Consider the following 16,292-nt stretch of genomic DNA (forward strand, 5'->3'; position numbering starts at 1 on the left):
AAGTGGCTTGTTGCTTTTATAAAATGTCAGGAACAGCAGTATGATAAAAGATGTTAGTATTGACTAAATAAACATTTTTGGCAAGCAATATAGATCATTAGTGTAGGGATGGATGGATGGATGGATGGATGGAAGGATGTGGATAGATGGATGGAAGTGGATTGAAGTGGATGGATAGATGATTGATGGATGGATGGATAGATGGATGGATGGATGTGGATGGATGGATGGATGGATGGATGGATGGAGGGAAGTGGATGGATGTGGATGGATGGATGGAGGGAAGTGGATAGATGGATGGATGTGGATTGAAGTGGATGGATGGATGGAAGGATGTGGATAGATGGATGGAAGTGGATTGAAGTGGATGGATAGATGATTGATGGATGGATGGATAGATGTGGATGGATAGCTGATTGATGGATGGATGGATAGATGTGGATAGATGGATGGAAGTGGATTGAAGTGGATGGATAGATGATTGATGGACGGATGGATGGAACTGGATCGATGGATGGATGGATGGATGGAGGGAAGTGGATGGATGGATGGATGGAAGTGGATGGATGGATGGATGGATGGATGTGGATGGATGTGGATAGATGGATGGAAGTGGATTGAAGTGGATGGATAGATGATTGATGGATGGAAGTGGATGGATGGATGGATGGAAGGATGTGGATGGATGGATGGATGGAAGTGCATGGAAGTGGATGGATAGATGATTGATGGATGGATGGAAGTGGATGGATGGATGGATGGATGGATAGATGATTGATGGATGGATGGATGGATGGAAGTGGATGGATGGATGGATGGATGGAGGGAAGTGGATGGATGGATGGATGGGTGGATGTGGATGGAAGTGGATGGATGGATGGAAGTGCATGGAAGTGGATGGATAGATGATTGATGGATGGATGGAAGTGGATGGATGGATGGATGGATGGATGTGGATGGATGGATGGAAGTGGATGGATGGACGGATGGATGGAAGGATGTGGATAGATGGATGGAAGTGGATTGAAGTGGATGGATAGATGATTGATGGATGGATGGATGGAAGTGGATGGATGGATGGATGGAGGGAAGTGGATGGATGGATGGAAGTGGATTGAAGTGGATGGATAGATGATTGATGGATGGATGGATGGAAGTGGATGGATGGATGGATGGATGGATGTGGATGGATGTGGATAGATGGATGGAAGTGGATTGAAGTGGATGGATAGATGATTGATGGATGGATGGATGGAGGGAAGTGGATGGATGATAGAGCTAATGCGAGCACTACAAGAGAAGGAGAGAATAAACAGAGAACACACAAGGAGGGAAGAATCTATTCAGGAAAAAAGTGTGAAAGTGACAAAGAAAGTGAGGCAGAGAAGATGAGGTGAAGAGAGGGCGAGAAAGGCTGGGAGCTACACACACACACACACACACACACACACACACACACACACACACACACAGGAAAGATAAGAGATGAGAATCTCTCCACCGCTGCTATCTATGAATGCAATCAGGCCTGACCCAAGCACTAACCCACACTGGACAGCATCTAGCGAAGAGCTGTCCTCGAGGGCTTTCAGAGCGCTGCGCTTTCACTGGCACATGTTCTTTCTCTCAGAGTTCCCTCACAACATCCTTAAAAAGGGGCTTTTAGATGATTTTTTAGAAACTTGCGTTTCCCATCCCATCCGTAAAAAAGAGGAGTCTGTAGTTATCATGTCACCCTGTCTTGTCGTGGCTCTCCCTAAAATGACCTTTTTTAGGCTGGAAAGGGATTTTTAGTAAACAGCTCTGCAATTTTCAGAGCCACATAATGTGTGAAGAGTGATCCGCAAGTTGAGCGGAAGGCGTGGGTGTGGGATAGAAGGATGGATAAGTAAATTACACTCGTAAGATGGGACTATGGAATAGGGCTGGACCGATTAATCGCAATTTACATGAAATTGCACTTAAACCGACTTGGCTTATCGCGATTATGAAATCGCCAATGCTGTAATTATTTTTTATGTGCAGCTTGTCAGTAAAGCACGGCTCAGTAAACGCTGCTCCATCTGAAAGCACTGAGTTTGAGTCGCTTATAACGTGCATTTGAAAAAGCAAACATCTTTCCAAACATGAGAAGCATTTATTAGCCTCTTGTCTAACAAAAGACATTTAATAACATGCTTTTACTCCAAACTCACTTTATAACGACAGTTGAGCTCCTCCTTCTGTGAGATGATGTGCTTCTTACACAGAATAAGGCAGTTGTGTGTTTATAAGTCATATTTAATCAAACAAAACGTTTCAATCTTCTGTTTATTCAGATACAGCGATAGGGATTTCCTGGAATGATGTGCGTTATTGTATTTCTGCGGCGGGGTGTTTTTGTCGTGTCTGCGTTAGAGCGCCCTCTGGTGTTCGTGTGTGTGTGTGTGTGTGTGTGTGTGTGTGTGTGTGTGTGTGTGTGTGTGTGTGTGTGTGTGTGTGTGTGTGTGTGACGCCCACTGGTGAAGATGGAGCAGCGTTTACTAGCGATCACCCGCCCTGCTGTGACAAGCTGCACATAAAATAATCGCAGCCTTTGCCAAATTGCGTACGGTTTCATTGCGAATAATCATGCAGACCTACTATGGAAGTCTGATTCCATGGTGGGAAAAAATGAGATGGACCACTAATAGAAAAGGGAATGGGAGAAGCCGTAACGTTCAAAATGGTGGATGTAGGAATGGCAATGGTAACACTATAATTTGATTGTCCACTTTGAACATTCTACTCATAATAAGTAACTTTTTAACTAAATGTCAACTAGCAGTCATTAGAGTATTAGCAAACTGTATGTTAAATATCTGCTAACACTTTATTCTGATGCTCCTCAACAGACATTATACTGACTATAAGTGACTTTACAAGTACATATCATCTTAATCTAACCCGAACCCTAACCTAATAGTCTAATACTCTAATGAGAGTTAGTTGACATGTAGTTGCAATGTTACCTATGGTTAGTTAAAATGTATGATTCTGTTGCAGGTTTTTTTCATCATTGGAAAAAGGAAAACAGATTTGTATCTTTCCCTATTCACGTAAATAGGAACTCTTCTTGTGTACCCAACGCTTCATTGGGAAAAACGTGCTTGTGGTGACATTTCTGTAAAATTATATATAGTGCATGTTTTGCAGTCCTTTCAAAGTGAAATATGACACTAAACGTATTATACAAAACATATTAACATGAATATGACAACATTTTATTACGTTGGTTATAGTATGATTGTATTTTCCTTTTCATTAGTATGAAATGGTTAATGCTAAAAGATTTCTCTAAATGTGTCAGGGAAAAACACTGTGCTCATTTCAGTCTTTTAGCTCTTTTATCGCGTCTCGTGGAGCACAGGACTCTTACACAAACCCTTCACATCACAAGAGCAATGCTGTATCAGGTGAGTGACAGAGCAAGCTTGATATATCAGTAAAACTAAACATATGGAGCTGGTTATGTGATGCAAACCTCAAAATGTATTAGTTTACAAATCATGCACTATATGGTAAAAGTGTAACATAGTATTGTCCAAGAAACAATGTTTATTAATAGATAATCTTTCCCTGTAATCCTGATTTGTCTGAAAAGGATTCAAAGTTGTTAGTGTGTTAGTGTTCATTTCAGCTGAAAACTGCAATGAATTGTACGTTTTACAAATTGTTGTGTAACTTAAATAGCTGGTCATTAGCAGGATGGCCACTTCCTTGAAGTAAAGCGAAAGTCTGCGTTAGCATCACTAACTCACATCTAGCTACAGTAGGCCATTCATCATGGAGATGTTATCTGAACGTCTTTACGATGGCACCTGTGTCAACACAGCAGGACAAGGATTGTGTGAGGAGGGCAGCTTGTTCATTGTGTCTAGTTTAGTTGTCTTTTACAAGTTTAGCTGCTTTTTAACTGGCCAGTGGCAGGGGTCACATCTGGCACAGCAAGCATGTCTTTCTACGAGCCCGTCTTCTAAATAAACCCCCCTACATTAACACTCAGAGCTAATGAAATCCAAGGCAGAAACTGTTTTTCTGTGTGTTGCCCATTCTGGATCTCGAGAGGACCCGTCAGCGGTGCCGGCTGGCCAAATGATGTGTCAGCAATTGTATGTGTGTTTGTGTGTTCTGGGTTAACCCACAGCTGTGTCTCCAGATTAATGTTTGTTGGAAAGTGTGGCTGAATTTTGCTTCTCAAACTCTCATCGCACCCATTAACCTGTCTTAGTGTAGCCACGGGGGTAAGCGGCAAGGAAAAGTATGTGTGTGTCCAGATTAATTACTTTCCCTGCGGATATATGGAATATAAACAACAGCGATTAGCTCACTAGACCCAGAACACCTTAAGACATTTAATTTCTGCTTTAACGTTACACAAACTTTGTCATATGCCGAGGGATAACACTGATATCGTAGCGTTAGCATAGCTGTGTCAGCTCAGATTTTCCAAACTGTGTGTGATGTAACTAAACGTTAACATTTACAGAGAACCCTTAGAGAAACAATGTTACCATAATGGATGCAAATCAGTGTATTTTAGTATTATTTATATACTGTTCATTCGAATAAGTTGGCAAAACTATTACAAAAATATGAGGTAATCAGTTACATCAAACAGTTTAAGTACTGAAACTAAAACTGGCAGATTTGTATTTTGTACTCATTCATTTTAATTGCTCTTAACTTGAAATATTTGAGTAAACTAATTCACACATTTAACTAAAAATTATCATGTAATCTCAACTTAAATATTTTTAGTAGTGGATTCTTGTTTAGCTTTACCTAATTCCATAAATGCTAACTTGCTTCATTAATCTTGCACAAAAATAATTATATAACACTTGATTTGAGCATAAACGAGTGTCATGGCAAAGCATGATGGGGAATAGAAATCCCAGCTTATTTTCAGTTCAATTTAAATTTGTCTAAATTAAAATAAACAAGTTCTTAAAACTCAAAATAATGAAACAATTCAGATTACTTAAAATGTGTCAGTTTTGTGAACTCAAAAGAAAAAGTAAGTTCTAAATACTCGTAAAAGTGAATTTGATTGAACTAATTTGTGTAATTTAAGTTTACTCTACTCAAACCAGTTAATTATTTTGAGCATTAGGGTTTACAGTAGTAGTTGTCACTTTTTTTTCCATGTAATAATTATATATTATTCAACTTTCAGCTTTAATTCAATTAACGAAACTATTTTTAATAGTTTTAGTTAACAATAACAACAATGATACATATATAGTTTCTACTTTAGGGTCAAACAGAGGCAACTTCAGTGATATCTGGATTTGTTTAGCTGAAAAGAACTTATTAAAACTGAAAATAAAAGGCTCATTTCTAAACTACAGAAATGTTTAGACGTTAGATATAGCCTACATCATTGGGGTCTCTGGGAAACAAACCGTAAAAACAGTAAAGCTAATCTCAGCTGAACATGAGGATTAAATCTATGACACTTTGCTGGGTTTGTTTGCACTGAAAGTGATCTTTTTAACAAGCATCGCCTCTGGCCTGTAAAATAAACTGAGCAAATATTCCACAGAGGCCGGAGGCTTCGGCCACTTCACCACATTGAATAGATAAGCCCTGTGTATATACATTATGTGCGGAAAAGCAAAACAAATTGTTCAAAAGCTAGCCGTTAATGTCAGGATTAGCACTTAGCTGCTATGAATCAACCCGTGTGTTGTTTTTTTCAATACCACTTCAATAGTCTCTCATAAATTCTGGCGTTTAAGTGTAAATTTAGTTCAAAACGACTTGAAAGTATTTGTGGCTGTGAGAGGGAAAGAAACCAAGAGAGAGAGAGAGAGAGAGAGAGAGAGAGAGAGAGAGAGAAAGTTGGATGGCTCTCACAAAGCTTTATTTGTTTGGCTTGAGTTTACAGCCTCCCGTTTCTCATCTCAGCTTTCCGCAGTCCTTCTCTTGTAAAGTTTTTTTCCCCAACTATTTGCAAATAACTGAAATAACTGCAGAAACAAACCAAGGGACATGTGCATGTGTGGAGCATTTGTGGTTAGTGACAATAGCAAAACGTCTCTGAATCTTTGTGAGACACGCATAATCACAAACGCGCAAACACATACACACAAATCCTAGAACAGCAATCTGTAAACAAACACAAAGCCAGTCACAGCAAAGAAGATACACAGTTCCAGCCAGACGGATAAATTTACTAGCGAACCCACAATTCTCTATATTTTCCACTGTCTAGCATCCACATAGAGGCACGTGTTGACAGTTTAGCTAACTGTAACTAACTCACTCAGCCAGATTCTTTTAAATTGTTGCTCCATGAAGCAAAATTCATCGTATATCATCAGTTAGCCCTAATAGCGGCCTTTTGTGGCAATGTGAATTGAGTTCTCATACATTTCATAAATCAGAAATGCGTGGAATCATGCAAACGCAGAAACATTTGCTTTCATGTGAACATTTGAGTATGTTCAGGGTTGCTTTACTGAAAAATAATGTTATAATATGCACTTTATATAAATAGTGCTGAAGAAATGTGTTATCTTGAGAAAGGAAAATGCAATTCCTTCTTGCCCGTTGAACAGCCACAGAACTTTTTCCTCTGTCAGAAGATTATCTTAAGAATAGTCTACAGTATTCAGTGTTGCTGTCTGCTAGCGCTGGAACTATCAGACAAATATGATGAAAGTTGAAAGTTTTTGGCTCCATCATCAAATAGTTCCTTTGAATTTCTGTACAAGCCTGTTAAGCCTAGTAACTTTTATTTCAATTTGGAAAGTTTTAGAGAGACTGTTTACTGACCATTCATCTGACAGCTTTCAAGTTTTTCTGTAATTACCCTGTCCTGTCGTGTGTCACCTTCTACACACGTGTAATTGCTGGCACAACAGTTTTCAATGGATTAAAGTAAAGGCCTTTAGGGTTGCAAAGGCCACTTTAAGCTTCATTTGTCTAGTTTAAGAAAGAAAATGTAATTTTAAATGTCTGGAATTTTAAATCTCTGTGTAATGAAAGGACTAAACGTGTGGAATTTATGTCCTGCTGTTTAAAAACCAACCAAGTAGTACACTAAATGTCAACTCACTTTAGCTTCAAATTCCCGTGCTGGTCATTTTCTTTAGAGCACATGCAGGAAAAATGGAAAAGAAATAAAAAAGGATATAAAAAAGAAGCAGTTAATGGTTTCGTGGTAGAATGTGGTCGTGAAGAGCTTTTGATTACTTTAAATTATGCACCTAATTGTCACGATCGCAGTGAATAAGGTCCACAGAAAAAGATGAATTATTTAATCGAACAAACTTACCAACAATTAAGGCAGCGAAACGAGGAACTTAAATACACACTGATAACGAACTAAAAAACTTACAGGTGTAATGACTGGATGAATTGCCCTAGTGACTAATGATTGTGGGAAACATGAACAAAGAGAACAGGATATAATGAGAAGCAAACTAAAAGTCCATGATAATGAAACTAAAAGAGTAAAACTAAAAAATATCCCTGACACTGTTAATATTCACAAAAAAGAAAGCTCTTCATAATCCAAAAAATTCTGTTATTATTTACACGCCCTCATGTCAAAACCCAAATGTATTTATTGAACAAATTAGGAGATACTGTATGTAATAAAATGTGCATGCTGCTCTTTCACTCGTAATAAAAGTAAGAGGTGATCTTGGCTGTCCAATTTCATTTTCAGTGAAATTTTGATCTGGCTTCAGAAGAGTGAATGAATTTTATGATGCCGTCCTGGAAGATCCCATTCAGTTTTTATGCAAGCAAGCATCTTGAAAATTCTTCAAAACGTATCCTTTTGAGTCCAACTTCAAAAAGCAAGAAAATATGGGTTTGGAAGCACATGAGGATTTTCAGCCACAGTGACATCATTATTTGTCATCTCTGTTCTGGTTCAGGATCTTTAAACTTTTGCACCCGCCGTAATAATCACGAGATTCCACACTACATTAGGTACAGTGCTAGCGTAATGTTGACATTTCAGTGTTGATGATCCAGAGGTGATCCGATATGCATCACTCTGTAACAAGAGTGTATTTATTCTTAGAGCTCTGAGCCTATTCATCACACAACAGCTTTAGTCGAACGGCCGTCATGTAAGTGCAAAGCAGTGATGTATGTGTGAACTTCAACAACACACTGCATCCACAAGGAGTTCAGGGTGAATGTTTTGACTTCGATATAAAAGTGTGTATGCACATTTCTAAAGAGTGGTTATATAAAGCACGATCGACACATTTTGCTATTTCTTAATTGTATTGTTGTAAGCACCAAGCATACTGCCTATGAAACATTTAATAAGTGTAGTCTCATATGTGCATGTACTTTCTTTTTGGTCTTGTTTCGTCTTCATCATTAGCCCACACACCCAAGCAAAGAGCATATCCCGAGCAGGGTGGGCCCTCCACCACGGCCCATAAACCATGCAATCATCGAGCAAAACAACACAGACCACCGTGTTCCTCCTCCGATGTTTATTTTTTTCCCCCTACTCAATCTGCTTCAGTGAACAAACAAAAAATCCTAACTTTTTCCTTCCTTTTCCTCAGGTCCAGAATGCTCCAGGAACTTCACCTCCAGCAGTGGAGTCATCAAGTCGCCCGGCTTTCCAGAGAAGTACCCCAACAACCTGGACTGCACATTCATGATCTTTGCTCCTAAGATGTCGGAGATCGTTCTGGAGTTCGAGAGCTTCGAACTGGAGCCGGACACACAGCCTCCCACTGGAGTGTCCTGCCGCTACGACCGCCTGGAGATTTGGGACGGTTTCTTTGGCGGTGAGTCATTCGAGAGATCTGTTGCTCCAAACAAGACAATCAGATTGTTTTAAACAAAAGATAATTTAGTTGGATGATGTTTGCCAATTTCTTTTCAAATGCTCACACCGGCAACAATAAACTCGGATAAATCAATATAGAAACAGAACATGACATCAAATAACAAGAATGTTATTTAAATAGATTTTACATTTTCTGAAGAAAATGTGAGTGGCCTATGTAAAATGCATCAACAGAATGTTAGGGACATGCTTGGGAGGGTATCGGCTCGACTGTCAAGAAATTGTAGCTTTAAGGGTACAGTAGTGCTCTTAAAGGAACAACTTTGTACCTCTAAAAGTTTCATGTTTGGTCCTTAGAGTAGTATGTAATATGCACCCTTAAGGTACTATGGGTACTAACCTTGTCTGGGTAAATCAGGTACAAAGTTGGTCCTTTAAGGGTACTGCCCCAGTGGCAAAATAGTGTCGGCCCAGATCCGGCCCACATCTGGTAAGTGTTGAATCCACATGTACCAGATGTGGCCCGGATCTGGGCCGACACTATGTTGCTGTCTGAATGTTGTACCCCTAAACGTAAAATTTCTGATATTTCACCAGTTTTATCTGCCAGGTGAAAATGGTAAAGATGATTATGTAGAAAGTAATAGCAGACCTTTCCTCAACCAACAAGATTTGAGATATCATACATCTTCAAACAGTTGAAGTTCAATACTTACCCAGACAGTAACATAGCTCACATGTGGGCCGGATCTGGGCCAACACTATGTTGCTGTCTGTATAGGAAGGGGTCTGGAGAATTAAACTAAATAGTGGTCAGTGGAAGGGTCTCATCTTTGGCCTTTAACAGAGAAGTCAGATGCACGGATACCTGACTCCAACTCGGTTTCACAAGCTAAACAAAACTCTCATAAGCATGGCAAATTTTCTATAAGATATTTGGTTCTGCACACAAACTCTTACATTCACAGTTTGCTGTATAAGAGTGCCTGAGAACATTTCGGTAGGATCTCTTTATCCCGTTAATAGCTGTTCTCTTCTTCCGTCTCTCTGGACATTAGACTGTAGTTCGTCTCAGGCAGTTTGGGGTGAGGGACTCTGGAATGTAGACTGTTGTCATAACACCAAAAATATTTTGTTCTTCAAGATAATTACAGTTTGTATTTGCGTGTATTTTAACTGCATAAACTAACCCAGCAGCCCAACAGGAAGATTCCAGCTCAAAGTGGGAAGGAAGTCTGCGAGGAACAGAGGTCTTATTCGGTTTCCGCTTCATTATCGACTTGACGGAAGAGAGAAGCCGTGTACAAATGGCACCTTTGATCCGAGGCCGAGCTTTTCTCATGAGTTAAAAAAAAAAAAATTCAGCATCTCTTCTGAACATAGGTTGTGAACCTATAGATCAACAATTATGATAAAAGGAAGTCTGTTTAACTAAGTGTTTTTGAAAGGTTACACTAAATCTTTAGTGCTTTTTGTGAGAGCAAATTCAATGTAGGCCTGAGGGAAGTGTATAACTTGGGATGAAGGTTGCAAGCTTTATTTTAGACTCTGTTGAAAAATCTACAATAAAAAGGTGTCACAGAGAAAGAGCCAAGAGGGGGGTTGAAGACAAGACTTTAAAGGGGAGTCCCTGGTGCCTAAGGGCCTCAGTGTTACTCCTCTCTACGGTTCAGACACAAGCTGCATTACCTGTGGAGCCACACCAATCAATAAGTGCATTAGTGTGGAAAGACTGCAAGGCATGAGACAGAAGCTTCTATGACTTCCAGCCCTCCATCACCCACCGGCCGCCCACTTTGAGGCAGTGTCGGCCTGGCAGAGGTGTATGAAACCCCCTCCTCCTCCAAGAGCAGACATGCTGGATGGATTCATGGAGAGGCTCTTTAAAATTTCATAGCTCTGTTGAGTCATGCAGATAATCCGGATGCTTCGCCACACCCAACACACACACACAAAGCGCGCACACATTTATACCCACCTTGATGCACCTGTTTCTCCATTCTATGAATTCTTATGAAGATTAAGATTAATGTAAACCCATAGATCTGTTTTATGTAATCACACACACAAAGCTGGCAGTTCTGTTTAATCTCTGTAATGGACATCTTCTTAGAGCCAATCACTTTGTTTCTCTTTAAAGAAACAGCTAACCTTGAAAATGGAACTATTTTATTTCTTTCATTTGTTTTCGATATTTTTTTTATTACTCCTCATTGTAAAAAAAAAGTGATCTGTTGACAACTTAAAAAAGTGAGGAAACTCGTTGCCATAAAAAATTAATACTTTAAGTGATAAAGTTTGAATTTGACAATTCCACAGAACTTAATTGTTTCAAATTTGCATGAAGTTTATTTACTTAATAAATTTAAGGCAGCTGGTTTCCTCACTTTTTTAAAGTTAAACCAACTGATCACTTTCTACAGTGCACCTCTTTTTAGAAGTAAATTTTGGGTTAACATAATCCTGGATCTTTCATATTTTACACGGTTCATATTTTGCATGGATCAATGATTAATCCTTTTATTCAGATAAAGAGATTTTACACTGTATAATTAAAAATTTTACAAAGTTAATATTTTTGATTAGACAGTCCAGTATGCGAAAACGCACAAAAATGTGTAATTTCTGTGTGGTTTAAGTTTTTGTGACTGTACAAAGCTCCTGAATAATTAATAAGGAAAGCAATGGGACCATTTATGATTGGTTGTCTGTTGTCAAACAACTTACCGTTACATTCTAGCAAGTTTGAAACGTTGCTTGACCCAGAGTTTAAAAGTGGCCTTAACCTGGAGAGCGTTCTGTTTCTTCTTATTTTTCAGTACTTTTCTCAGCTGAATGTACTGCATACCTCTCCATTTACAGACTTAGTTGTGTTCAAATCTTTTTTTCTTCTTTTTTTTCATGTCCCCTTCAACTCCTACACGTTTTTTTCTTTTAAAGTGGCTTCTGGGAAGTCACATCAGAGTGGCCCTGGAACGAACAATACGTGCAGGAATTTATGATCGCCACTGAAAACAGAAACCCAAGGTCATAGACACTTACAAAACAGACACTGCCCTTTTCATTTCCATCAACAAAAAGCTGTAGAGAGAATGTTTTGTTCAATCAACACCGTTATAAAAGATCAACCAATGTCAGTGTCCTTGACGTGGGATGGATTGGCATGAATAGTGGATTATTGAATGCATCTAATCAAGCTCTCTCATTTCTTTGTCTCTTTTTACAGTTGGTCCATACATTGGCAGATTCTGTGGACAGAATACTCCAGGACGGATTATATCCTACACTGGAATCTTGGCTTTGATAATCACCACAGATAGTGCTATAGCAAAAGAGGGATTCTCCGCTAATTATACTGTGCTGGAAAGGACAGTCCCTGACGGTAAGTCTAAAGTGCACAAAGTAATTAATGAAATTAATATACATTTTTTTACACTCATTTAGGTTAAAGGATATTTGATCAACGTGAGAACTTTATTTTGAGAATCTTTGTTCCTAACGTCTTTAAACAACGTTAGCCAAAGTTATTGAAACATCTTCTGTTGGGTGGGGTAGAAACCCATATTCAGTGTCCACATACAACATGATGTAACATGGGAAGCTATTAAATCACCATGTCCTTCTCAGCTGGGGCCCTCTTTCATTAAGTGATTGTGTTAAGAGTCATGACCCATCTGCCCTGCTTTTTGGAGGTTGGATTACTCTCTTTTTTTCCCAAACCAGCTCACCCAGAGGGTTCACCTCTTCACCCCAATTTGAGAAATGCTCCGACTAAACATTTAATTTCAGAACACACCATCAACCCTCACCTGCAATCATGATATGCATGTAAATCTCTCCCTAGACACTTTTCTTTCTTTCTCCTTCACTATCTGTCTTTTTGTCACCTTCTCTTGAGAATATACCTTTTCAACATTAGAGCTTGTGAATCAACAGCTGTTTTTTATACATATAGTATTTATTGTAAAGTACATATTACCATTAATGCTGTGAACTGCTGTATAGTACCATGTTATATGTTAGCTTGCTACATCTGTACCGTCTCAGCTCATGCTCAAGAACACATTCGGTGTGTTCTCAGCAGAGTCTTTGCTGAACAGTCGCAGTCTATCAATTATTTATTTGCCCCATAAATTTACATTCTGTGGCAGCTTCTCTCACAGTTCGACATGTTTACCAGTATACATTGTGCTTTGCAGGAAGGAAGGAGATCGCCATTGGCAATAAGTCTTTATGCGAAGGATTTTGTCAGAGAACCGTCATAGATTTATGGTCTCTGCCGAGTGGGACCAAACAGTGACGGATGCCAGATGTAATCAGACGAGCGATCTGGTTGTTTTCAGTCATTGTTCTAAAGAATAAAAGGGTGGATAGAGGATAGATGGCTTGAAGAGATAGAGAGATAAAACAGAGCACTAGAGAATGAGTAATCATGTTAAGATTAAGTTGAGCTGTAGTTTCAAGGGTAAAAGAGGAAAATTCATGAGAAGCACATAAAAGACTCAACACTCCCTTTCGAGTTTAATAGAGTCTGGCATTAACACACGTTGCTATGCTAACAATGTGATTCTCTAATACTATAGTACACCTTAATAAATTGACAATAGCAGTTGTTATAATAAGTTAAAGTCCCCCTGTGGTGTAACCTTGTAACCAATCAGATCAACGTGTGATCCTCAATGAGTGGATCTATGAACAGCTGTGAGTGAGTGGAGGCGTGGCTAATTTGCATATTCATAGAACCCCATATACTAAATAAGGCAAGGGTGTCGAGTTACATCCAAGCTATTTTAAAGCATGTAGGGTTTTTTTTTCGAGGAAAACAATTTTAAATGTGTAATTTTGATGATGAAAGATTAGTTTTAGGGATGAAATTATTGACTACAGGGGGACTTTAATATTTTGACAGAATCTATTACTATGGTATATTTTCTATGCATACAATTGCCTGTTATTTAATGATACTTTTCTATATTTAATTAAATTGCACGTATAGTTATATTTATTTACAGTATATTAACATTTCTCTCGACCCCAGCCGACATCTTGGATGGTTTTTTTCACTGAGCTTGTCAAAATGCTCTGTTGAGTTTGCTCATTTACAAAGAATAAATGTGATGCTTACTATTTGGTATAGGCATAGTATCATTAATCTGATGCCTTCAAGTGCTGTCTGGGTAGGCAACTCACTAAAGTATGTTTTCAGAACAGGGCTAATGGCTCAGTGTGAGTGAACAAATAAAACTACTGTCCAGTTAACACACATGCTTTCTCCATCTGTTACATGTGTTTAGGCCTGCATGTTTGGCCTGTGCTGTTTGAGTATGTGTGTATCTGACCTTCTTGCACCTTTCACTGTTATATTAGGGAACATGAGCTCACCCTGTGTCAATGCATTTCCTTACAATATGTGTTTGTTTGGTGTCTGTGACCTCCCACCTCAGCCTCAACATTTCCCCATCCTCCGCTGTCTGACAGTCCTAAATTCTGTGCCAAAGTGACTGGATAAAGATCCTCGGGGGTCAAAGCGTGAACTTTGCTTGTCTCAGACACACGGCCAGCATGCCCCATAACATCACAAAACAATCAGTAATACCCTTATCCTGGGTGGCATGGCATGTGGAGTGATATACAGCCTGCTCTCCTGGCATCTAAAAACACAGACATGCTAGGGCCGTCTCTAATACTGACGCTGGGAAATGGCCTTTCCATGTGCCATTTAAGTTTGCACCTTCCAAAGGCTTTTCTTCTTTGAACCTCATGACTTCACTTGTTGCTGGACTTAAGAGCTTAAACTGAATGTTTTATGAATAAAGCTTTGCTTCTTAATGTGGTACACTTCCCTCTGTGCTTCCATTAAATTGTGCTTTTCCTGTGAAAAGTGTTTTATTCTGGTCCTAAGAGATGGAAACCTGTGGTACTTTGCTGCTGAGTGGCCCATTCCCAAGAGGAAGGCCTTAGTTTGGGTCAGGATCTGATGTATTCTTTATTTAGATGATGAAATGACATTATAACAACTCCCCCACCCCTCTTTCTCTCTGTGATTTCTTCAGACTTTGACTGTACTGAGCCTTTGGGTTTGGAAACTGGGGAAATCCATTCTGACCAAATCATGGCCTCATCCCAGTACAACCCCAGCTGGTCTCCAGAACGTTCTAGACTGAACAACCCAGAGAATGGTTGGACCCCTGCAGAGGACTCAAACAAAGAATGGATTCAGGTACTGCACGATTCACATGCATGTACTGTAGATAGCAGTCTATTATGAATGAGTAATCGAGGAGGGATTTATCCTTGGCAGGGAATAGACTCTGCTGTGATAATTTTTTGAAGAAGTTCTGTAACTCCCCCACACTTTTATGATTTTTGTGTCTATCTGAATTCGACTTCAGCTCTACCAGGCGGCCTTGCAGATGCTTTTGCCACTGGCTTGCTTTTCTCTATTGAAGACCAGCAGCAACATCTGTTGAATGTTGCCCTTTGGTCGACAGCCATGGAATGTTAAAACCCAAATGTACTGGTTCGCTCCTACCCCAGTGAGTCTTCCCGGCCAACAGATGCTTGAAACCTCAACAAAAAATCTGTCTATGAGATGTATCTAACATGATCTTAATGTCCGAGAGACAATAAGAAACCTGAAGCCTGCTCTAAGGAATGTGGCCACACACAGTTTTAGTTTCATGTTCTAGGACAACAGATTATTTGTGCATGTCTATTTCGGTTGTGTGAATCTGTGGAAAAACTCTTGGCAGCAGTTATTGTGTTGATTGCAGGCCTTTTCTTGCACTTAGGGGCTTTTCTGCGACCCAGACCCCAAGGGTACCCTGAAAACCCAGACTTGTTTTATAATCCTTGGAAAACTTGGGCCAAAGAGACTCCTCAGGAGGCTAATAACAGACGTGACCCGCGGCCAAATATTTTCTAGGGGAGGTCTGTTAAGCAGATTTTCCTTATTGCAATCAAAATATTGTCTCTGAAAACTCATGTTCTAAACAGAGACTAATTGAATTAGGGGAAGGTACCTCAATGTTGCAGAGAAGAGGAACTGTGATGTTTAATTCTTCATTGAAGAAGCAAGACGTATGCATTTCCCAAAAAAACTCGAGAGAAGTTCTCTCCTTGCGGCTGCAAATTCTGCCCCACATTTTTAGGGAGAATTTCCATTTCCCTTTCAAGGGAACTTCGAGCTGCGTCAAACGCTGCGGGAACGCCCCTGCGTTGTGCGTCATGAAGCACGTATGGAATCAGCCCAATGGAGAGATGAAACGTCATAGGCGGGTGACGTCATCGACCAGGAAACTATAAAGCACCCCAAAAACACAAGCGCATTAGCTTCTGTGCTTTCAGTCGCGCTACATGTGAATCTGTCCCTGTGTGATATTGTCTGTCTTACATACCCTGCACCACACAAACAATTTATCCCTATATATATATATATTGAGAGATTATGGCGGACGAACAGCAGTTTAGAAAGTGTGTTCCTCCCTGCTCGCGTTGT

The 16,292-nt window shown here is 39.6% G+C and overlaps 1 protein-coding gene across 8 annotated transcripts in view; it reads left to right on the top strand.

Moving 5' to 3' along the window:
* The window catches only part of nrp1a (neuropilin 1a), a 78,668-nt gene that overhangs the window by 23,094 nt on the left and 39,282 nt on the right, over positions 1-16,292 (top strand). For all 8 annotated transcript variants that reach the window (XM_077224984.1, XM_077224986.1, XM_077224988.1 and 5 more), the window contains 3 exons: positions 8,565-8,792; positions 12,021-12,176; positions 14,848-15,014. In XM_077224984.1, coding sequence (XP_077081099.1) covers positions 8,565-8,792; positions 12,021-12,176; positions 14,848-15,014 — 551 coding nt within the window. The remainder of the gene's footprint in view (positions 1-8,564; positions 8,793-12,020; positions 12,177-14,847; positions 15,015-16,292) is intronic.

This window comes from Siphateles boraxobius, unplaced genomic scaffold, assembly GCF_051911475.1.
Source record: "Siphateles boraxobius isolate OS27281-9 unplaced genomic scaffold, OSU_SipBor_1 97, whole genome shotgun sequence".
Taxonomy (NCBI): Eukaryota; Metazoa; Chordata; class Actinopteri; order Cypriniformes; family Leuciscidae; genus Siphateles; species Siphateles boraxobius.